Here is a 23814-nt window from a genome sequence, read left to right on the forward strand (position 1 = left end):
GCGCGTGCGCAGTGCAAGGCCGGAGGGAGAATGGTGAGTAGAACGGGGCGGAGCGTGGACCGGGCCGGGGCGGGGATGGGGCGGGGATGGGGCGGGCATGGGGCGGGGGAGCTGAGCACGGCAGGGATGGGGTTGGAACGGCTCTGGTTCCTAGTCCGCGAGAAGCTAGGCCCTTCCGCCGCTTTGTGGGGTTCAAGTCGCTTCCAGCAGCCCCAGTTCCTGTAGGACCCGGTCTTCCCGAAAATTCTGCGTAGCAGGTTCCCGGGTTCAGTGCATGGTAACCGCTTGTTCCGTCATAGCGGCCGCACGATGGTCTGATGAACAGGGGACGGGGTGACGGCAGGGTGAATTGGGCAGACGTCATTCAGATAGGGTTTTGGTTTTGTTTTTTTAAGACACCGTTGGGGGCATGGAGAAAGAAACAGCTGCGGTCGGTGGTATCCATCACGCGTGGCCACGACGTCTCCCCCCACCACTAACAGCCACTTTCCCTGGGGCCAACCGCAGCCGAAGGAGACCATCTCGTAAGTCACTGGCACTACGACTACCTTCCGACAGGGGTTAGGTTTGGAAAGAGGGGGTCGGCGATAGTAGTAGGGTTATTCTGCTAGCGTGGCCGGAACTCGGGCTGCCCAGACTCGTCCCCACGGAGAAACCTGGAGAGCCCGAGGGGCCCAAGCCGCAGCCAGCCCGCTCACCAGCATGACCTGGGTGCTGAGTAGCAGGTGCGATATTTGAGGGCCTCCTAAGCAGAGGAGCCCAGCAAGTGCAGAATGAAATGTTTTTCTTTGGCAACTCAAGTTAAGTGTGAAAGGTATCTCCCAGCTGAACCCGGTTTAAGGTAGAGCTTTATCAGTAAAGCTTCCCCAGCTGTGAGCTTGACCAGCACAGGTGACTGACACCTGCCAGGTTTTCCTGGGAGGGTTCCTGGAAAGTGGGGCTTTGGCTGCTACTGGGGAAGGCTAGCCGGGACCTGGGCTCCACTAATAGGATAAACAGGGCGTATCTACTCCTGAAGCATCAATTCAGAGACCCTGCGAGTTAGACCAAGAGGTTATTATTCCAAAGGCACAACCTCCAGGACATGCAGTTCTCCTAAGTCAGTGCTGTGGGTGGGAATTAAACAGCACTGCTCTGACCTCCCAGACTCTCAGCTCCACTCTCTTGAGGGAGTACAGGCTCTCCTCTGCAGATGTAACCCCACCCCCCCATGCACCCTCCAGGGCATCTAGCAAATGACTCAGTCCCTGTAATGTGCTTGGGCCCACCTACTACTTTGGCTAGTGTAAATGATCAGGTTCCACAGTGGACGTGCTATATCCCAGCTGCCCTTGATCTTTCAGCTTGTGTTCACCTCACTGGATGCACTAACTAAAACAGCTCTGTCATTTTCAACCCTGGTTTTGTCACAGCAGAGTCCACTGGGAAGTTCTGTCAAATTAGTAGCAGCTCACTCAGCTTCAGAGCAGGTGAGCAGGTTGTCAACCACACAGAGGAACACTAGTAGGACAGGAAGGCACGAGGCACCAAACAACTTGAGACGCCAGACTGATGCCCAGCTCCATCTGCTGCCTCCAAAACCCATCCTCTCTTTACAGGTGACACCCAAGACAGTGAGTGTCATCACAGTGTCAGCTCAGCTTACTGAATGGGAGAGTTCTGTGGGGCATGAGAGGGTGGACTTCTTGGCAGGAACATGGCAGCCCAACACAGGTGACCTCCCAGGGGCAGGGGGTGTTGGGGGTGAGGCAGCAGGTGAATACTTACTTTTCATCGACTAGCCTTTCAATCAAAATCTAAGTGGCCTCGCTGAGTGGTCATTACAAGTGTTGCATTGTGACAGTTGGCCACAACCTCCAAACGCAGTATATTTAATACAAGAGACAGAATACCAAACTATATTTACTGTGTACAGTAGTAAAGGACAACAAAGAATGTACAAATTGTGAACAAACAGCAGAGCCAGCAGACACCACATCCACACCCCAACAGCAAAACACAAAGGAAAGGCAAGATTCCAGGCAAGCAAGAGATGGTCGAGGTCGCACTGTCCAGGTGCCAGAACGAGGCACAGCAGGGCCACCGGGCAGCAGGGGCTCCACATGGAAGGGCGGGAGGAGAACGGAACGTTTCATAGGTACGGGTTCCAAAATGTCTCACCGAAATGAAATCACAGCTAATGTTGGAAAGTGGCAGAGCACAGTCCGTGAGGACGGGAAGTTGTCTGCCTGGGGCCCGCCTGTAACAGCACTCGGAAGTAGCTCTTTTACACAAAACTGTCACTGCAAAGTCAGCAATACTTAATCGTACTTTTTTTAGAGAGAGACCATAATTACTCATCCGAAGCAAATACTGGAAGAACTTGGAGGCCACAGTACTACTACCAAGTGAGAAACATGGGAATTACCTTCCTCTGTATTAACAAAAGGGGACACCTGAAACTAATACAAAATCGTATTGAATGTAAACGGTAAGTGAAAAAAAATTTTTTTAAAGAAAAAGGGAAAAGCCTATTTCCGCTGCACCCCGCTTTGCCCGTGCACCGCTGGGGGCCCCTGGCCCACCTCTGCCCAAGCAGACACCAGAGGAACAGAACGTCCAGGGCCATGCCATGGAGGGACTTCGTTATTTTTCTTTTCACCTTTTAAAAAACATTCCAGTATTCTCCCTTCAACTTTACTATATTCCCACAAGATTTAAACTTGCAATAGTTAGTATTTAAAAAACCTACAAGAAACAGTAAGTGGAAGTCTGTCGCCCATCCCCACAATGCCCCCAAAATGTGTCCCACAGAAGCACCCCCACTTTGGTGACTCCAGCTCTCTACATGATAAAATAAGCAGGAGGGCTTACTCAATACCTAGGATACGATCCCCATCTAGACTAAGAGGACATTCACACACCACAAGCTTCAGGGAAGTGTCATAGGAGGGGAAAGACAAAAATGAAAAGCAAAAACAAACCCCAGAAACTTTGCAACTCATCTTCCTAAACAAACATGACACTGTGGCTGGCCCGGGTTCAGGCGAGGACTTGTCCCTGCAGACAGTTCTGAGTTGCACCCGCAGTGTGTCGGAGAGGAAAGGAATTTTGGTGGATGTCCTTGGTTCCTGCAGACTCCTTTGTGATTGGCATGGTCACGTGTTCACTATTTGACAGCAAATGCAAGGACAGTGACAAAGTGGGGCCGGTCCCTCTAGAGACCACATCCCGAGAGGCAGCCAGTCACCCGCGAGCCTCCCGTCTGCTGCTGGAACACGTCGATGGTGTCTTCGTCCTCCATCTCCAGCTGGCAGGATCGACGTGGCGGCACAGTGAGAGAGGGGAGAGCTGTTAGTTTCCCCACCATCACAAGAACGGAAACTGTTCAACTGACCACAGATGTGCACCACCCTGTCTCCCTCGCACTGGTGTGCACCACCCTGTCACACCTTCGCTGTGTGGCCCTCCCTCCTGGGTCGTGTGCAGGGAGAAGAGGCTTTGTTTAGGATTTCCAATAAACTGCGTATTCACCAACATTCCCCTAACAAAACGAAGTTAAAACTAACTTTAACTCCTGGCTGGCGTAGCTCAATGGATTGAGTGCGGGCTGCGAACCAAAGTGTCGCAGGTTTGATTCCCAGTCAGGGCACATGCCTGGGTTGCAAGCCACAGCCCCCAGCAACCGCACATTCATGTTTCTCTCTCTCTCTCTCCCTCCCTTCCCTCTCTAAAAAGAAATAAATAAAATCTTTTAAAAAAGTAAGATAATCCAATTGTTTTGAAAAAAAAATAACTAAAATTATTACTTAAATATTCCAGTTAGCAACATCCAGTGAGCAGCACCAAGGCCTGGATGGTGCCTGGCCTGGATGGTGCCTATGGATTCCAAAGCAAACCCAGTCAACAGAGAAGGTCCTCTCAGTGAGGGGCCTGCGGCTGGCGGCACCGTGGCTGCCTGTCCTCACCTTCAAGACCAGGGCAAGGATGGGCAAATGCTCCCTGCCTGCTCCCCTTACTGACACTGTGGGCATGGACACCTGCCCTGACCTTTGTCCATTCTCAGAGCAAAAGAAAGCTTCTGCAAATCATAGGCTAAATAGGGTTGGAGGGCCCTGTCCTGCTGCAGACACTACCTGGGCAGGAGCCAAGTGACAGGTGGGCGGACGGCTTTCCAGCCCCCAGCCCAGGGCAGGCCTCCCAGAAATCTTCACAGAGCCAACCGCCATCTCCATGGTAGGGGAGTTCCTCAACTGGGCAGAAACGTGCAGCCCGTCTACATGAGTCTCACTCTGCTTGTCCCTCCCTGAAGGACAAGGCTAATGAGACTCCACCAGAGTAGGTGTCGGGAACCGCCCTGCCTGGTTTCAGAAGCTGTAACCGCCCCCATGGCTAAGGCTGAGTGAGAGGCCTTGGGACCATAAGCCACTAAGGGGACAAAGCTTACCTCCCTGGCAGAGGGGCTGCCTCTGCCCCCGCCCCCACCCCATTTTACTTCACCCTGCTTGGCCCCTAGCAGATAACCGGTTAGCTAGCTAGTGACGGGTAAGATTCCTCAAGGGAGGGATGACCTAAGATAGGCACGGTCACGGAGGAGCCCTCAGGGAAGGACTTGGGGGGCTATAGAAAAAGAGAGTGATGGACCCTCACCCCTTGGCTTTGACATAGCCTGAGTCCTCATTCTGTCTACAAGAAGTCTCCTAATTTCTTCGCTGCCTACTTCCCCTGCCTGACTTAAGCCTGAAACAATGACAGAGGGCGGTGCAGCCCTGTGCTGGAAAGGGCGGGTCCCCTGGGGGTGATCAGGCCTAAGAAAGAATGTAAAATCCTGTGAAACCTGCTTTGCTAAGAATGTCCTCAGTTTTCTGATTAGGATCCAAGCATGAAATGAGCTTGTTTCCCAAAGTTTTATAGACCCTTAGCTAACTGACCCTGACTCAGAATAAACCTTAATAGTTCTTTGTATGTCATCTATTGTTTGAGCCTTACTGCCTGACAATGATTGATGAGCTTTACCTGTATTCCCGTGCAAACAGAACCCAATAAAAGCCCATTGAGGAACAGGTTCCTGGCCCTTCTCCTTTGAGAGATCGGCCACCTTTCCTCCCCAAGCAGATCATGTCTTGGTAGACTTATTCTCACCTGTGGTGGATGGGGGAATGGGGGGGCGCCTCTGTGGGCAGAGCCCCCCAACAAATAAGTGACTGGATCACAAGGTCATCCAGATGATGAATGACAAGACCCACAGATCGACCCTCGGCCTCCTCCATCCGAAGCTTTTCCACTGTGGGACCACGCGCGGCAACAGGCTGAGCCAGCGCTGAGAGGGTTGCGGGGTGGGGGGTGGGGTGCTTAACAAAAACTAACTCCTGACTGATAAAAACTCACTCCTTTCCATTCATACCCTTTATGCACAAATGTTTACAGGGCATAAGAAGCAAACCACTAAGTTAGCTACAAACTGACTAGTGTCCAGACCACCAGTGGGTGTGAGTACTCAGCCCATCTCTCCTGGACCTCCTCTGCTGACCCCCCGGCCCACCTGCTGCCCCTCCCGGCCTGGAGGAGGACGGCCGACAAAGCAGCATCATTCCCATTGGAAACACTGAGCTGCCCAATTAGAAAGGTAAATAACCTAATGAGTAAGAACATTGAGAAAACATGCGCATCCCATGTGAGCACCCGTCAGTAGCCCCCCACAAGCATGTCTGGAACAGCAGTCAGTCAAAGTGCAGGTGGGAAGCAGCCCAGGGCACCTGAACCCTTTCTTACCTGGGCCGGGGTGTCTGCTTCATTAATTGGCTGACCGTCAAACCTGAATCTGATCTGTCTCATCGACAAGCCCTGAAAAGAAAAGGCAAATGCCATTAAATATTTCCAGGTAATGAATTAACTAAAACACATCAAATGTTTTACATCAAACTACCAGGATTCTGAACATGCAGACTGATGATACAGTGGACTGCAAACCCACCAGGGGGCGTGCAGTCCATTTCCCGTGCACCAGCACCTTCAGAGAGCGCTGCTCCAGCGACCTGTAGCCCCAGGAACTTGCCCTCACTCCTTCCCCGCACTTCCTTTAGAGGCCAAACGGGATTTCTACCACCGACACCACCACTTTCCCCCTTTAAAACGCTCTCAGAGAAAAACTGGGTCTGGACTCCAGGCCAAGACAGAGGCGTAGGCAGACACACTGCGCCTTCTCGCACCACCAAAAGTAGGACAACAACAAATTTAAAAACACAAAACAATCGGAACTGACAGAAAATCGAACTGTATGGAAGTCGGACAACCAAGGAGTTAAAGAAGACACATTCATCCAGACCGGTAGGAGGGGCGGAGTAGGGTGGACGGGTGGCGAGTGCTCGTGGCAAAGCAGCAGCTGGGGATGTGACGGTCCCACGTTCTCGCGCAGAAAAACCAGGAGGAACAACTGGGGAGGGAGATAGACTGCCCAACCCAGGGCCCCCGTGGGGAAATAAAGCCTGAAGCCTCTGACTGAATAAACCTGTGAGTGTTGAGGTGGCAATGGGAGAGACTCCCAGCCTCACAGGAGAGTTCGTTGGAAAGACCCACAGGGTCCTAGAATGTACACAAACCCACCCACTGGGGAATCAGCACCAGAAGGGCCCAGTTTGCTTCTGGATAGTGGGAAGTGACAAATCCGTCAGAGAGCGGAGCAAGCGCCATTGTTCCCTCTCGACTCCTTCCCCACAGACAGTGTCACAACGCAGTGACATGGGTTGCCCTACCCTGGTGAACACCTAAGGCTCCACCCCTCACTACGTAACTGGTGTGCTGAGACAAAGAAATATGGCCCAAATGAAAACACAGATCAAAGTTCCAGAAAAAACACAACTAAGCAACGAAGAGATAGCCAACCTATCAGATGCACAGTTTGAAACACTGGTAATCAGGATGCTCACAGAACTGGTTGAATATGGTTGCAAGTTAGAGGAAAAATGAAGGCTATGCTAAGTGAAATAAAGGAAAATGTACAGGGAACCAACAGTGACGGGAAGGAAATTGGGATTCAAATCAATGGTTTGGACCGGAAGGAAGAAATAAACAGTCAACCAGAACAGAATGAAGAAACAAGAATTCAAAAACATGAAGAGACGCTTAGGAACCTCTAGGACATCTTTAAACATTCCAACATCCAAATCACAGGGGTACCAGAAGGAGAAAAGGAAGACCAAGAAATTGAAAACTTATTTGAACAAATAATGAAGGAGAACTTCCCTAATCTGGCAAAGGAAATAGACTTTCAGGAAGTCCAGGAAGCTCAGAGAGTCCCAAAAAAGTTGGACCCAAGGAAGTACACACCAAGGCACATCATAATTACATTAGCCAAGATTAAAGAGAAGGAAAGAATCTTAGAAGCAGCAAGAGAAAGGGAGACAGTTACCTACAAAGGAGTGCCCATAAGACTGTCAGCTGATTTCTCAAAAGAGATCTTACAGGCAAGAAGGGGCTGGAAAGAATTATTCCAAGTCATGAAAGGCAAGGACCTACATCCAAGATGACTCTATCCAGCAAAGCTTTCATTTAGAATGGAAGGACAGATCAAGTGCTCCTCAGATAAGATCAAGTTAAAGGAGTTCATCATCACCAAGCCCTTATTATATGAAATATTAAAGGGATTTATCTAAGAAAAAGAAGATAAAAAATATGAACAGTAAAATGATAGCAAACTCACAGTTATTAACAACCACACCTGAAACAAAAACAAAAACGAACTAAGCAAACAAGTAGAACAGGAACAGAATCACAGAAATGGAGATCACATGGAGGGTTATCAGTGGGGGGGTGGGAGGGGAAAAGGTACAGAGAATAAGTAGCATAGATGGTAGGTAGAAAATGGACAGGAGGAGGTTAAGAATAGTATGGGAAATGTAGAAGCCAAAGAACTTACATGCATAACCCGTGGACATGAACTAAAGGGGGGGAACGTGGGTGAGAGGGGGTGTGCAGGGCAGAGGGCAATGGGGGGGGGATGGGACAACGGTAACAGCATAATCAATAAAATATTTTTAAAAACATTCTTGGGAACAGGTCAGGTGACAGGAGGCACACGACAAGAAGACTGCATAGAACTGGGACGCAGCCCTGATGGCTGTGCCCTTGAGGAAGGCAGAAGGGAGGACATCTTCCGTCCTAAAAGGAGCACCTGCTGCCCTTCTGCCTCCTGGGGGAGTGCTGACACGGCCAGGGTGCAAGGACACCGCCTTCTTATTTTCTCAATTTCATCTATGTTTAGAGAGAGGGGAGGGAAAGGGAGTGAGAAAAACATCGACACGAAATTCAGCAACCAGTTGCCTCATGTGCACCCCAACCAGCGACCATACCGGCAGCCCAGGTGTGTGCCCTAAAGGGGAACCGGGCAAAGGAGCAAAGGACCATTCACTTTGTGGGACAATGCCCAAAGGAGTCACACCAGTCAAGGCAAAGACACCGCCTTTTTAAAAAGTTTTTATTTATTCATTTTTAGAGAAAGGGAAGGAGAAAGAGAGAGAAACATCAGTGTGTGGTTGCCTCTCACACACCCGCAACTGGGGACCTGGCTCCAACCCAGGCACGTGCCCTGACCAGGAACCGGCGACGTCCCTGGTTTGCAGGCCAGCCCTCCATCCACTGAGCCACACCAGCCAGGGTGACACTGCCTTTTTAAAAGCAGCTCTGATTTTGCTTAAACAGGAGAAACAGGATTATAATGCACCTCTCTACTGCTCCTGAAACTCTACTGAAAAAACATAAAGAAATAAAAAAAGGCATAAACAGAAGGACAAACAGCAGGAGGGCCACGAGCCCGCAGAAAAGGGGTGTCACCAACGGGCTGAGAGCTCCAAAGCCCTGGACGCTGGACCCCAAGGTCCAGATGGGGTGGGGGCAACAAGACACAGCCCTGAGGGGCGAGGCGCAGGCATAGACCGTCTGAGAGGCAGAGATGCCGAAGGCAGCTGGTTTTGGATAATGCCTGAAAGTTCCTATCAGCCCCCCAAGTCAGGGCCACCAAGCCCAAGAGGCCAGGTGCTGTGCTTTCCACCGGCAGAGGGAGCCCTGGGCTTGAGTGAAGCGGTAAGGAGAGCAGGCACACCCCAGGCCACCTCGGAGCCCCCTCCATGATTCCACTGCACTCCCTAAGCACAGACAGGGGCGGGGCGGGGCGGGGCAGGGCTCGACTTGTGGGAAACTTGGTGACTCATCTGGAAGCCCCTCGCAAAACCACCACCCCAGCAGGTCGCCGTCCCCGCCACGTGTGAGCTCTGTCCACACACCTGTATGTGCAGTTTTCCACCAGCTTTCTAGTGCTTCAGTCTTAAATGTGAGTAGTTAACCAAGGTTAGAGGGTCTTTAAGGAAAGACTCCAATATGTGAGAGACCAAACCTCAGATGGAGAAACATGGGGGGTGAGGGAGGGGTGGGATCCAAGGACACTTCGCACACAGGCGTGCACAAATGCATATGCATGTACATGCACGTATGAACACTCGCATGCATGAATGCACACACATGAATACAGGTATGCACACATACGGAATTCTTAGTAAACAATAATTAAGTTGACACTAGGGAAGAAGGAGCCTCAAAGAACAAGAACGTTTGGAAATTGGAAATCATGACAAAGTTGTCCACATAAAGTTGAGAAAAGCTCCCAGAAAGGAAACAAACAGCGATGACAAACCCCCCCCCCCCCCCCATGCAAAACAGTGGAAGCGGTCACAGTCGGCATTCCCGAACAGCGCCGGCACTACGGACAGGGACTCCAAAGAGAGAGCAGAGACAGAGAGGGCACACACCGTAAAGGACTAATACAAGGTATACTTCCTGAACTAAAAGTAAGTTTCTAGACTGAAAGAACCCGAGAAATGAGTGGTAAAATCACACACCTCAAAGCACGTGAGGGTGAAACTCCAGAACGTGGGAATGAGGTCCCAAAAAGGCTCAGAAAAACCAAGATAAGTACAAAGGAAAGACAATCAGAAAGTCACTGAACTTTTCACACCAACATTAGAAGCCAGAAGAAAATCATGCAGTAACTCCAAAAAAAAAAGGAAAATGAATCTCAACCTGGAACTCTGCATGCTGTCAAATATTCAAGCGCACAGGTTTGTAAAAAACAAGTAAGTCATTTTCAGACTGCAGTGCCTCCGATGCTGCATCTTACATGCCCTTTCTGAACAAGAGACTGGAAGACATGCTCCATCAGAAAGGGCAGAAGATTAACCCAGAAAATGCAAAGGAGAGAGTGGAAGAAGTTTCCAGAATGACTCTGAGATGACAGACAGACACGCAGCTGGCCTCACAAAAAACCTTTCCAGGGGGGCAGGACAGGAGGGGCCCAGGAGGGACGGTGGGAAAAGCAAGGACACAAAGCGGTGGCTGGCGGTGACCACCAGTGCCTGCCTACGTGGGGACCGGGCAGCACAGGGGAGAATGTGGGGGCTGCATTAACAATGGGCACACGGCTACCACCAGACCAGGAAAAAGGACTTGGACGAGACAGGCGTGTAAGCAGGGTCCGCGGTGTAGCCCCGTGGGCAGCTGTCCCAGGGTCCCAGAGTCCAGCAGATGCCAGAGCAAATGACTGCAGGGGAGAGGGAAGGGTGTGAGGTGGCGGTGTTGGAGCCGCATCCCCACCTTCCACAGGTGAAGATAATCTCTAAAATCAAAGTGCAAGCACATTTACAGAACAAGTGAAAGAAAAGCGGAAGGAGTGATGACAGTGCCTCTGCGGAGCAGGGTCTGAGAAGCAGGAGGGCAAAGAGGGAGGCGTGGCTTCCCTATGGTGTCTTTTACAACAACAGAAGCCACGGCAAGAAGGACCAAAGCCGGGAACGGAAATGGGCTAAACGTTTGTATTTCCAAAGAAGCCAGAAGAAGGACCCCTCCCATTAAAAGGGACAGGGTCCCCGGGGAAGAGGCCAGGGCACCCATTGCACCCACGGCAGTACGCAGGCACAGCCACTGAGTGAGAGCACTTGAGTGGGTGGGATAAGCCCCAGGACCAAAGGTCAGTCCCACAGAGCAGGATGAGAGCGAAACCGACGCAGAGACGAAGCACAGATGCGTTTCAGCTGTAAGTTCATGACACTAACAGAAATAACCATAACTAAAAATGCTCAGTTTGGCTCTGGTTGGGTAGCTCGATTGGTTAGAGCATCATCCCAATATGCCAAGGTTGCGGGTTAGATCCCAAGTCAGGGCACATATAAGAATCAACCAATGGCCCTGGCTGGCGTAGCTCAGTGGATTGAGCGCGGGCTGCAAATCAAAGCATCGCAGGTTCGATTCCCAGTCAGGGTAATGCCTGGGTTGCAGGCCACCAGCCCAGCAACCAAACATTGATGTGTCCCTCTCTCTCTCCCTCTCTCCCTCTCTCCCTCTCTCCCCCTCTCCCTCCCGCTCTCTCTCTCTCTCTCTCTCCCTCTCTCCCTCTCCCCCCCGCCCTCCCTTCCCTCTCTAAAACTAAATCAATAAAATCTTAAAAAAAAAAAAAGACTCAACCAATGAATGCGTAAATAAATGGAACAGGTGATCAATGTTTCCTTCTTTCCTCTTCTTTCTCTCTCCCCCCACTACTTCCCCACCTACCCCTTCCCCCCTCTCTCTCTCAAATCAATCAATAGAAAAAAAATGTTTAAGTGCTCAACTTAGCTGGTCACTGTGGGAAGATGAAACTGAGTCGGCTTTTTATTTTGAAAACTGGTAAATAAAGGGAATCAAACATTTTGTGGAAGCTAAACTGATGAGGAGGGGTGTGAAAGGGGGAAAAATGGGACATCAGTAGTAGCATAAACAATAAAAAATAAATAAAATAAAAATAAACTGAGATGAGGGCTGTGTCTCCAAAGCACGTTCCAGCTACTGTGCGAAGGAGAACGGCACCCCACACGCTGTACCGTTCCGCACCCGCCCAGGAAGGCGGCTGCACCGGCACTGACCCCAACAGCAGAGGCGCCATCACGCTCAGCCCCCAGGGGGAGAGGCGGCCTTCAGTGCTGCCTGCTGAGACAAGAGCTGATGGGCACGACCTGGAGGTTAAGAGGGCTGAAGAGAGATGTCAACCACGGAACGTGCATGCTCTGCACACAGATACACATGCAAACACATCACACATGCACACATCCATGCATACATGCATGTGCAGACACATACACGGGCGCACACACTTCCAGGACGGTGGAGCCCTGAACAGCCCGCACACGCGGTGACAGCAGTCCCACCCAGCCCGCCGGCGCACCTGCCGCTCACAGTAGGCCTTCATCAGCTTGCTCAGCGGGGTGTGTCTCTTGATCTTGAACTGGACCACAGAGCCATCCTGCCCAGCCACTTTCAGGTTGATGTGGTCATTCTCTGTCTTCACTCCCTCCTGCAAAAGATACGACACTGGGCCTCAACACCGAGTCCCAAAATAACCACTGTTTTAAATAATCACCTTTTCGGTGATTGCTGCAGTATTTTTAAGTCATTAAAAGCAACCCATTTCTTCAAGTTCTCCAGCAAACCAGAGTCACTCATGTGAGGGTTTTATTTTGACACGGAATTTATTTTTAACTTCTACTTGTGAAGCATCCGTGTGTAAGGAAATTCAATGCAAATATACCGGGCTCACAGATTGGTCCTTCAAAGAAAAAAATCTGTGCAATCTAGAAAAAACTGAGACAAAGCCCACGTCTGCCGGCAGATCACTGTGTGAAGCCGAGGGGGATGAGCCCTCGTGTGCTCGTCTTTCTGGGGCCGCCGTGTGTGCGGCAGCCTCCACCTGCGAGCAGCTGACACCCTCGTGGGGAGCCAGCGCTCCCTCCGCTGGATCTTGGACTTGCTCACAGCCGCCGAGCAATCGCACAGACAGCAGATGCCCAGGTCTGTGTCCTGGAGCCGCAGCTCACTCTGAGAGGCACTTCCTGAGAACCAGGGCGCTGTGCCTGCAGGGCGTGCACAGTGAGGGTCCCGCAGGCACAGGGCCATCTCATTTATCTGGCACTGTTTGGGAATAAAGGTGTTATTGCTGAACAAAATGATGAAACTACCCCGAGTCAATCTGAAGAGAAAAAGACTTGATGGAACTCCAAGTGACTGTGCTTTTTCCAGCTGACACACATGCTCTTTTGCCTGTGTGCCCCTTGTCGGCGCATCCCCAGAAGAGCTGACCTCCACAGTGGGGTGGGCTCTGGGCCAGGGCTACTGCAGGCTTTGTGGAGTCACATCCGCTCTCCCTCCCTCCCTACTGGGAGGGCTGGGGCCCCTGCTGCCCTCTCTCCTAACAGAGGGGGTGCTGGGGGGCAAGCAGCTGCATCCCGCACTCCGGCTTGAGGCTGAGTGGTGGTGCAGCTCCGTCTGGGGAGCTCGGAGTGCCCCTAGGAGGCAAGTCCCCAGCAAGGAGCCCGGAGGAGGTCACCCTGGGGCGGTGCCTACCCCGCTGCAGCCTTGGGTGGCAGCTGGGCCAGGCACCACACCACCCCCTCCACAGTGTGGACTCCAGTGTGGGCAAACCCAGCAACACAAGCAGGGAGTGCTCAAGGACCCGAGGCCAGGATGGGCTGGGGGTCTCCTCTAGGAGCACCCCTCATCCCCCAGAGATTAAACATGCATTTGTTTTTGTTTTTGTTTTCCAAATAAAGCTTTTGTTTTGGAACAATTTTACATTTACAGAAAAGTTGCAAAACAGAGACAGAGAGCTCCTGTACATCTCTCCCCTGTCTCCCAAATATCAGCATCCAGCACCCACGGCTGCACCTGCTGCACCTGAGAAACCGGCGCTGGCTGGCGCATCACTAGCAACGACACTCCAAGCTTCGTTGCCGTTTCACCAGTTCTTTCGTCAGTGTCCTTTTCCTGTTCCAGGACCCAATCCAGGGTACCACACTGCACTTAGTTTTTTCCCAATTTTTTATTGTTAAAAAACACATGGCATGAAACTTACCATTTGAACCATTTTCAGTGGTATTAAACACATTCATAACGTTGTGGGACTATCACTACCGCCTGTCTCCGGAACGCTTTTCATCTCGTAGAACTCAAACTCTGTCGCTGTTAAACACTTACTCCCCTCCCCCAGCCCCTGGCGCCCGTCTGCTTTCTTCCTCTGACTCTGACGACTCCAGGTCCCTCGTATAAGTGGAATCACACGATAATCGCCTATTTGTGACTGGCTCATTTAACTTGGCATATGTCTTCAAGGCTCATCCATACCAAGGTCTGCGTCAGAATCTCTCTCCTTTTTAAGGCTGAATAATATTCCATTGTATGGGTGGACCACATTTTGTATGTCTACTCATCCATCGATGCACTTGGGTTGCTTCCACATTTCAGCTACCATTAAATGATGCTGCAGTGCGTGTGAGTGTGCCTCTTGAGAACCTGCTTTCACTTATTTTGAGTACAAACCCAGAAGTGGCATTGCTGGGTCATATGGGATAGTTCTATATTAATTTTTTGAGGAAGCTCCATACTGTTGTCCCAGCTGCGGCCCCATTTTCCATTCCAACCAACAGTGCACGAGGGTTCCAGCTGCTCCGCGCCCTCACCAGCACTTGTTCTCTGGTTTTTTGATAGTAACCGTCCCATTGCGTGTGAGGTCTTGATTTGTATTTCCCCAATGATCGACGATTTTAAGCATCTTTTCATGTCCTTACTGAACATTTGTTTTTTTTTTTAATTTTTTATGTGGTGATTTTAGAGAAAGGGAGCCAGAGAGAAAGAGGCAGAAACATCGCTTTGTTGTTCCCCTTGTTTAGGTATTCATTGGTTGATTCTTGTATGTGCCCTGACCAGGAATTGAACCCGCAACCTTGGCACATTAGGATGATGATCTAACCACCTGGGCAACAAGGCCAGGGCTCTTTTTTTTTAAGATTTTATTTATTTATTTTTAGAGAGGGAAGGGAGGGAGAAGGAGAGAAAGAGAGAAACATCAATGTGCGGTTGCTAGGGACCGTGGCCTGCAACCCAGGTATGTACCCTGACTGGGAATCAAACCTGTGATACTTTGGTTCACAGCCCGCGCTCAATCCACTGAGCTACACCAGCCAGGGCAAGGCCAGGGCTCTTACTGACTGTCTGCATATCTTCTTTTGAGAAATGTCTACTCAAGTCCTTCACCCATTTTTGAATGGGATTGTTTTTCAGCTGTTGGGTTTTATAAATTCTCTATATATTCCAAATATTAATCCTTTATTACTATATACAGATGATTTGCACATATCCTCACCCCTTCTGTAGGTTGCCTTTTTACTGTTGATCGTATCCTTTGATGCACAAATTTTTTAAATTTTCATGAAGCCAAGTTTGTTTGTTTTTACTCTTGTTGCCTGTGCCTACGGCCTCGTATCCAAGAAATCATTGCCACGTTCAATGCTGAGAAGTGTTTGTCCTGTTTTCTCCTAAGGGTTTTATTGTTTTAGGTTTTCCATTTAGGTCCTTAATCCATTGAGTTAATTTTTGTATGTGGTGTTAAGAATAGTCCAACTTAATTCTTTTGCTTGTGGACAGAGAAAACATTTGTTTTTTTTGTTGTTGTTGTTGTTTTTTAAGATTTTATTTATTTATTTAGAGAGAGAGGAAGGGAGGGAGAAAGAGAGGGAGAGAAGCATCAATGTGTGGTTGCCTCTCACATGGCCCATACTGGGGACCTGGCCTGCAACCCAGGCATGTGCCCTGACTGAGAATTGAACTGGCGACCCTTTGGTTCACAGCCTGAGCTTAATCCACTAAGCTACACCAGCCAGGGCAAAACATTTGTTTTTATAATGAAAAATTATGGATGTGTTCAAACAAACCGATACAGGAACCAAAACACAAAACAAACAGAAAGGCAGGGCAGCAGCTGCAGACCCGGCAGAGAAAGGCAGCAGGACTGGGCAGAGGGCCTCACCGGGGACAGTGAGGGCACCCGTTCCCTCGGGGGAGGGCCTAGTGCAGCCAGGGAAGGCCCCAGGCACCTCTCTCCTCCAAAGGAGGGTCGCCAAGAATAATGGCCTGTCCCAGACCCCTGGTGAGCTCCTGATAAACAAGGAGTAAAAGAAAAACAGCCCTGGCTGGCATGGCTCAGTGGATTGAGTGCTGGCCTGTGAATCAGGGTTCTCTGGTTCAATTCCTGGTCAGGGCACATGCCTGGGTTGCGGGCCAGGTTTCCCCACTTTCCACCATTAGGGGTGTGAGAGAGGCAACCAATCGATGTTTCTCTCCCTCTCTGTCCCTTCCACTCTCTCTAAAATAAATAAATACAACCTTTAAAGAAAAGAAAAAACAAACAAACCCTACAAACAATGAACACAATTCACAATTCACTGCAGCCAGTTCCCTGCCTCAGCTATGCAGGGGAGTGAGAAGCTGCTTTCCCCGCTGACCCGTAAGGTTTTCTTTCCGCCAGCCGGATGCCCTGGGAGTGCGCCTCCTCGCCTCGGGGCCCTACCCAGAGCAGGGGGGGGGCTCCTCATCCGGCAAACCACTTAGTCATTTTGTACACAATCCAAACACGTTTATTCAACTGAAAGGGCCATGGAAGCTGACCACATGGGAGAGTTAAGTTAAAACCCACTGAAGAAATGAGTACTGTGTGTATTTCATTGTAAACTTCAATAAGGGGAAGCTACCCGGAAAACAAAGGAAGGCATTTATATTTGGCCAAAGGACCGGGCTGGGAGGGGTGGTATAAAAGGCAAAGGCAGCTCCAGCCGAACACAGACAGAGGAAGTTTGCCTGGAATGCGATCTTCACTCAAAGCAGGGCGGGGGGGGGGGGGGGGGGGGGGGGGGGGGGGGGGGGGCTGGCTTCCACGCCCACCGTGTTGAGGGCTGCAGCCTCCAGCCCCAGGCCGGCATCGGAGGAAGCCTGCGTGCAGAGAATTCAACTCCACAGCAGCGCTTCCTCTTGGTCAGAAAAACAAACTCTGACAGTGCAGACCGAAAACTCTGGAAACCTGTTTTTAGTAGGAGTAATTTCACAACCACTGAGGACCTTCCCAAAGACTGACAGCCAAATACCCTGGAAAACTGACTTTCAACCGCTGTGCTGCAATACTCAACTATTTAGTCAGGGGCACTGCCCTCTTGTCCCTTAGACTGTCCAATAAAGAAATGACACGGCCAACACAATAGCCATCAGGTGTAAATGAATCGAAATTATACCTATTTTTGTCAGGTCAGCAAAACATATATTTTGGGGTGTGCCACAGAATGTTTGTAGTTAGTTCACGTGTGCCATCAGACGAAAAAGGCTGAAAATGGCTGCCCCAGGCCCTGGCGGGGTAACTCAGTTAGAACATCCTCCCCACAGCCAAGGTTGCGGGTTCCATCCCCAGTCACGGCACATACAAGACTCAACCAATAAAGGTATAAGTGGAAAAACAAGTCGACGTGGTTTTTTTTTTCTCTCTCCCCCCTCCTCTCTCTGTCTCCCTCTAAAATCAATAAATTTAAAAGAAAAGGAAAAGGGAAAGGAAAGGCAAAAAAAAAGGAAAGGAAAATCACTGCCCTGGAGGAGCACACAGCAGAGGGCGCCATGGGGACCAGTGGGGACAGCCTGGGGAGGAGGGGCGCACACGCGGGACTGCGATAGGGAGGGTGGGTGCACACCCGCAGGGCCTGGCGGTGCAACGGTGAGCGCACGCCGGAGGGTGCGGCAGGAGCAGCTGTAAGGTAAAGGTCGGCAGCGCGCCCAGACAGGTTAGTAGGTAGCGCACAGCGCCAGACAGACCGCTGAGCGAGGGGGCTACTGGGTGAAGGGCCACCGTGACACAGAAGGTCCTGGAGAGAGACGGTCCAGAAGGGCTGTGGCGGGGAGGGCGTTTCTCCGTGAAGGGGGTGGCAGGGCCCCAGATTCCCGCAACTGGGGATCAAGATGGAAGGGGAGCTGGTTTTGCAGAGCGGGAGGGAGCGATGTCCGTAGAAGGGACGCAGGAGGGGAGAGGCAGGAGACTCCCTGAAAGGGGGAGTCTGGATGCGGCAGGGGGTCCAAGACACGGTGTAGCCCGACAGGTAAGGGGCGGCAGTAACTGAGTATTGGAGCCAAGAGGGTTTTGACGAGGGGTCTCCCCGCGGTACCTCCGAGCTCCGTGTGGGCCCCGCCCCCGTCCTAGAGGAGGACCCAAACCTAGTGGCAGTGGGAGCAAGACCCTAAGGGCCCAGCCACGAGGCGAGGCGCGAGCAGTTGGGGCGGAGCCTGGGCAAGGGGTGTGAGGACCTGCCTGGGACGTAGGGGCGGAGCCTGAGCGGAGGGCAGCCTGGGCTGTGGGGGTGGGGGGCGGGGCGGAGCCTGGGCCCAAGGCGGGGCGGAGCCTGGGTGGAGGGCGGGGCAGGCGGGCTGGGGGAGGGGAGCGGAGCAGCGCGACTGCGGGGGGAGGGGCGGGAAGCCCCGGCTCGAGCAGGCCCAGACTACGCTGCTGTACCCTGGCCGGGGAGGCTGTGCTGAGCCCCGGAGGGTGCCCAATGTGCAGCAGGAGCGGACAGAACGGCGCAGGTGGGGGTCGAGCGAAGGATGGCCCGCGCCCACCAGCACTTACCTTGGGCTTCTCCTCAGACATGATTGCGAGCGGTGGCGGGGTGGCGGAGCGGTGGCGAGGAATTAAGCAGCGCGGGAGCGGGCAAGTCACGCTCTCGGCCCGCCGCTCTCCCGCCGCAACTGCTCGCGGGGCCGCGCTTTGCCCCCCAAATCCCCGCGCACCGGTTGGCCGGGGCGAGGTCACGTGGGGGCGCGCGTGCACGACGCGCGCGCCCGGGATCGTCGAGCGCGCGCCCGGTTGGGCTGAGGTTCTCGACGATTAGGAATGCGTCACGGGGCGGAGCCCCGCGCCATCTCAGCACCCCAACACCCGGGGGCGCTCGGGGCACCGAGGGGTGGGGGTGGGGTGCGCTGGGACTTTAGGGCCGCTCAGGGCACCCAAGGCGGAATCGCTCTGGACTCCGAGCGGGGGAGGGGGGGCCGGGGGCGGGGCATAGGAATGGGAGTGGCACACAAAGAGCTCTGCCGAGAGGCTGGGTCGGGTGCGGCCTCAGGGACCACAACTGATGCAATACCTTGGGGTCTGTCTGCCTCAGTGCCCTGATCCACAGACCTAGCCCTCGCCTGCATGAACTCAGCCAGCGAAGCTCAGGGGCCGCCACTCACTTCCCGCATGAAGAGTGCATTTCTCCAAGGAAAAAGGAAAATAAGGCCGGTCTGGTGAACCACCTCCAGTGGCCACAGAGGACCTGGGAATGCCAGAGCGCCTACTGGAAAAGGAGCCTTCACCCAGGGGCCAAATGTCAGGTCATGAAGAACTCCGGAACTAGAAGGCGGGCCAAAGCTGACCCTCTCATCAGCTCCATCCACCAAGGACACATTGGCATTTATTCATTTTGAAGCCCACAAAATCTCAGGTCAGGCCTCCACCCAGAGCTGCAGGTGGCCGCACATGAACAAGGATCAGGGATATAGCATGTCTTTTTCCTGTCCACGTCTCACTCTGGGCTTAGCCGGGCTTTCCTCTGAGGTTTCCTCCTCTTTTGTCTGGCCCCCCTTGAGGCTTCTGAACCTGGCAAGTGGAAGCTGAACACCTGGGGGAGATGAGGAGATGGGAGTAAGAGGCCATGTTGTGACTGGTCTGCTGGCATTTCTGGAGTGCATACGCTGCGCCAGATGCTAGTACTCTGAACCTAATTCTCACAGCAACCCATTTCACAGGTGAGGACGTTGAGATGCTCAGAAATTAAATTCCATACCCTGAGGTCCCAGAGTTTGCATGTGGTATGACTGGGATTTGAAAGCAGGCAGTTGGTCAATGAGATCGACTGATGGGCCCTATTGCCTCTCAGGGCAAACCCAGGGTTAGACCCCACCACGGTGGGCTACAGGAATGCTCCGGTGGACACCAAAAGTGTGCCAGAGAATGGGGGTCACAGTCGGTATGTCCTTTCACTACTTTGAGGTGCACATTCTTAGGAAGCCCTGGCTCTTTCTGCCCTCCCTGTCTGTAATCCTAATGCCCTCAGATGAAATGGACCCGTGATGGCCAACATTTATCTATCACTCAAAAGTGTGCCAAGCACAGTACCACTCAAGCATCACGAAACAGAAGCAGGGCCCCTCATGATCCCTGTTTTGCCAATTAGGAAACTGAGGTTTAGGGGGAGGGTGGACTGCATAGGATCACACAGCTACAGAGCAGCAGGGTCTGGATTTGAACCTAAGTGACAGATGAACCATGTCCATCCTAAATCCCAGCCAACTGGGCTCCACTCATTTCCTGTTCACATCGCAAGCCACGGAGCCAAGTTTTTACAGACTCTAATTTCACAAACCATCTCTGACTCTTGAAAATTCACTTTCTTGACCAGAGATGCCTTTAGGAGAGGGGAAGGGGGTTCCCCAAAATAGGGCTGTCGTATCACATGTTGATGAAGTCTCTTCGTGCAAGGACTAGTGGGAGCCAACCTGCCGCATCAGCCAGGTCCAAGGGTTTGGTCCTTTTCATCCTGGAATCTGGACAGTGACCCTCCTCTGCCAGAGGATCCCCAGGTAGAATGGCCAGCTCAAGCTGCACTTCCGAAAGAGGGGAGCCTTCTAGAACCAGCCCCTTCCAGGACAGAGATAGACAATGGGAATCAAACCCCAGACTGTTGGCTGTGGTGTGACTGGGGGTAGCAGTGTTCAGATCCATCGACAACTCTGAGACAGCCTCAATTATAAAAGATAATGTATGTGCCACATACACATTAAACTGTGATGGGTTATGGATGGAAGGTACATCCTGGTTTCAGACTTAAAGTGTGAAAAATATATAACTTAGAATTGATGAAACACAGTATCTAAATGTGTTTCTTACAATAAGAAATTAAACTATGGTCTACTCATATAATGAAAGGTTATGTCACTATTACATGTCTAAAAAAAAATGGCCCTGGTCCGATGGCTCAGTTGGTTGGAGCATTGTCTCGGACACCAAAAGGTTGTGGTTTGATAACCGGTCAGGGCTCATACCTAGGCTGCAGGTTAAATCCCCAGTCGGGAACAAATGGGAAGTCACTGGGTATCTCTCTCACATCGATGTTTCTCTGTCTCCCTGTCTCTCTCTCTCTCTCTCTCTCTCTCTTCCTCTTCTTTTCTCTAAAATCAATAAACACATCCTTGAATGAGGATTTAAAAAAAAAAGAATAGTTGATAAGAAAAGACACTCATATGATGTTAGTAAGTTTCTTAAAGCAAATTACAAAACCATTGTGGTTTTGAACAACCAGACGATCTATATGAAATATTTTGAAGATCTGAAGGCATTAGATAGCTACCAAAACACAGAAAACGTCTCTGAGGAGCGAAGATCCCAGAAAGGAGGGAAGTGATTTTTCCCTTAGACACATTTGGTGATTAGTATGATGTGTTAGTCAGCTCAGGCTGCCATGAGAAAATACCACAGACTGGGCAGCTTAAACGACACTTCTTCTCACAACGCTGAAGGCTGGAAGTCTGAGATCAGGGTACCAGCAGGGTTGGTTTCAAGTGAGGCCCCTCTCCCTGGCTTGGAGATGGCCACCACATCCCTGTGTCCTTCCCTCCGTGTGCATGGGGAGAGGGAGGGGGAGAGAGAGGGAGAGGAAGAGAGGGGGAGAGACACATGTAATACGATCCATAAATATATGCCATGGACAAGAAGTTAAGACACTGAACACTGCTTTTGAGTCTCCCAGAATGGGCACAGCCAACAACAGGATAAACTTGTGGGGTGGCGGCTCTGATCAATAACCTGGACCTTGACCCAAAGCACTGAGGCCCAGAGCGAAGGAGTCAGGCTGAGGTGTCAAGGGATCAGTCCACACAGAGACTGAACCCAGCATCCACACAGCTCGCTCCTAAGTTGGGCTAAGCTGATTGGCTCTCCTTCCTATGACCAACTTGAAGCAAAAGGGTGCTTTTGCTTTTGGAAGAAAAGAGCATCATCCAGGGTCTCAAATTAACAAAAATATTGTCATAACCCATATCCAGAATTGAATAAAAGTTTACAAAGAAAACCGAAGACAAGCGATCCAAAACCAAGGGAAATATGAACATGATGATGAACGAACAGATGAAGGCCAAGATAGAATTAAGTTTATATATATATATATGTTTTTAAAGATTTTATTTATTTATTTTTAGAGAGGGAAGGGAGGGAGAGAGAGAGAGAATCAATGTGCAGTTGCTGGGGGCAGTGGCCTGCTACCCAGATATGTGCCCTGACTGGGAATCGAACCTCTGATGCTTTGGTTCGCAGCCCAAGCTCAATCCACTGAGCTATGCCAGTCAGGGCATGTTATATATTATAATGTAATCATCACGATAGCTGTTCCCACTCACCAGACTGTCAGCCAACCAAACAAGCGACCCTCCCAACCGGGATGCCTACCCCCATGTTTTCCCCATGTGGGTTGTTTTTACTGGAATAACACAAACGAAGGAAGGGGACTAGAATAACAACAAACTGACCAAAGCCGCCTGAACCAAGACAGTGCTGAGTCTGACCTCCAGGAGACCCTGAAGCTCATTATTCCCTGCCTGCTAACGGACACACCCACTGGCGCCAAGACAGATCCGACTTGGAACATGAGAGAAGAAAGGGGATGGTGCCCGGGTTCTGGGAAGGGACCCACCCGTTCCCAGAAAATGAATGCACATGCCTCCCCCTCATTACGTTACCCCCATGATCTCCCCCAGACTTCTCTAGAATGAGAAACTGATCTGTGAGTTTAACACCTGCTTCTCCATTCTCTGGCCATTGAATTAAAGCTTGTGCTGATAAAATTTAAAAAAGAAAAAGAAAACAGAAAGAAAAGAAAAAAACAGAAGCCCTGGCTGGCGTAGCTCAGTGGATTGAGCATGGGTTGCGAACCAAAACATCGCAGGTTCGATTCCCGGTCATGGCACATGCCTGGGTTGCAGGCCACAGCCCCCAGCAACCGCACATTGATGTTTCTCTCTCTCTCTCTATCTCCCTCCCTTCCCTCTCTAAAAATAAATAAATAAAATCGTAAAAAACAAACAAACAAACAGGAGGGAATGAAGGGAGAAGGAAGCATGGGAATACAACAAAGAGCACACGTTTATAGAGAAGTCTAAATAAATACTGACTTTGTACAATAACATCTTCTATGGAAGGTGTTATTCACATCTTCTGTGAATCCATCCACTTATCCATCCACCCACCCGTTTACCCATACATCCATCTGCCCATTCACCCATCCCTCTGCCCAAGTCATCCATCCATCCAACTACTCATCCCACTACCCACCCACCCATTTACCCGTCCACCCATTCATCCAACCACTTATCCTCCCATCCATCTACCCGCCTATCCGCCCACCATCCATCCATTTATCCAACCTCTCATTATCCACCCATCCATCCACCCATCTATTAATCCATTTCACAAGTGCTTGCTGAGCTCATAGCAGGGGCTGGTGCTGTCCTGGGGCTCAGCCCTTTCTTGAGCGGCCCTGCTGCTCATGACCCTCCCTTCCTATCCGCCCACCCTGTGGACCTGAAGTCCCAGCATCAGATGGGGAGAGAGCCTTACAGGGACTGCATGGGACTTACAACCCCATGACTGTGGAAGCCAGTTCCCTGTGATTGATCCATAGAAGATGGATGGACAGGTGCATGAATGGAAAGAGGGATGGACAGATGGGTGGGAGGTAGTTGGTGGATGGATGGATGAGTGGATGGTTGGGCAGACAGCCCACTGGTTCTGCTTCTGTGGTTAAACCCTGCTACATTTGGTGGCCAGAACAGAACAGTAGATCTGAGTTAGGGAACAGATCATAGCAAAGGGGGGCCCTTCAGGTAGGCGGTGAGGGTAAGGTCACACACCTGCAATAGAGGGAG

General features: G+C 51.2%; 1 protein-coding gene across 1 annotated transcript; it reads right to left on the reverse strand.

Moving 5' to 3' along the window:
* Window positions 1-1882: 1882 nt before the first annotated feature.
* On the reverse strand, window positions 1883-18676 carry SUMO3 (small ubiquitin like modifier 3). Its single transcript, XM_028505102.1, has 4 exons — window positions 18485-18676; window positions 12224-12352; window positions 5752-5823; window positions 1883-3289 (listed from the first exon to the last, which is right to left on the reverse strand). Exons 1-4 carry the CDS (start codon window positions 18503-18505, stop codon window positions 3197-3199), a joined length of 315 nt encoding a protein of 104 aa, XP_028360903.1. The 5' UTR covers window positions 18506-18676; the 3' UTR covers window positions 1883-3196.
* Window positions 18677-23814: the final 5138 nt, after the last annotated feature.

The sequence above is a fragment of the Phyllostomus discolor genome, chromosome 2, assembly GCF_004126475.2.
Source record: "Phyllostomus discolor isolate MPI-MPIP mPhyDis1 chromosome 2, mPhyDis1.pri.v3, whole genome shotgun sequence".
NCBI classification, from domain to species: domain Eukaryota; kingdom Metazoa; phylum Chordata; class Mammalia; order Chiroptera; family Phyllostomidae; genus Phyllostomus; species Phyllostomus discolor.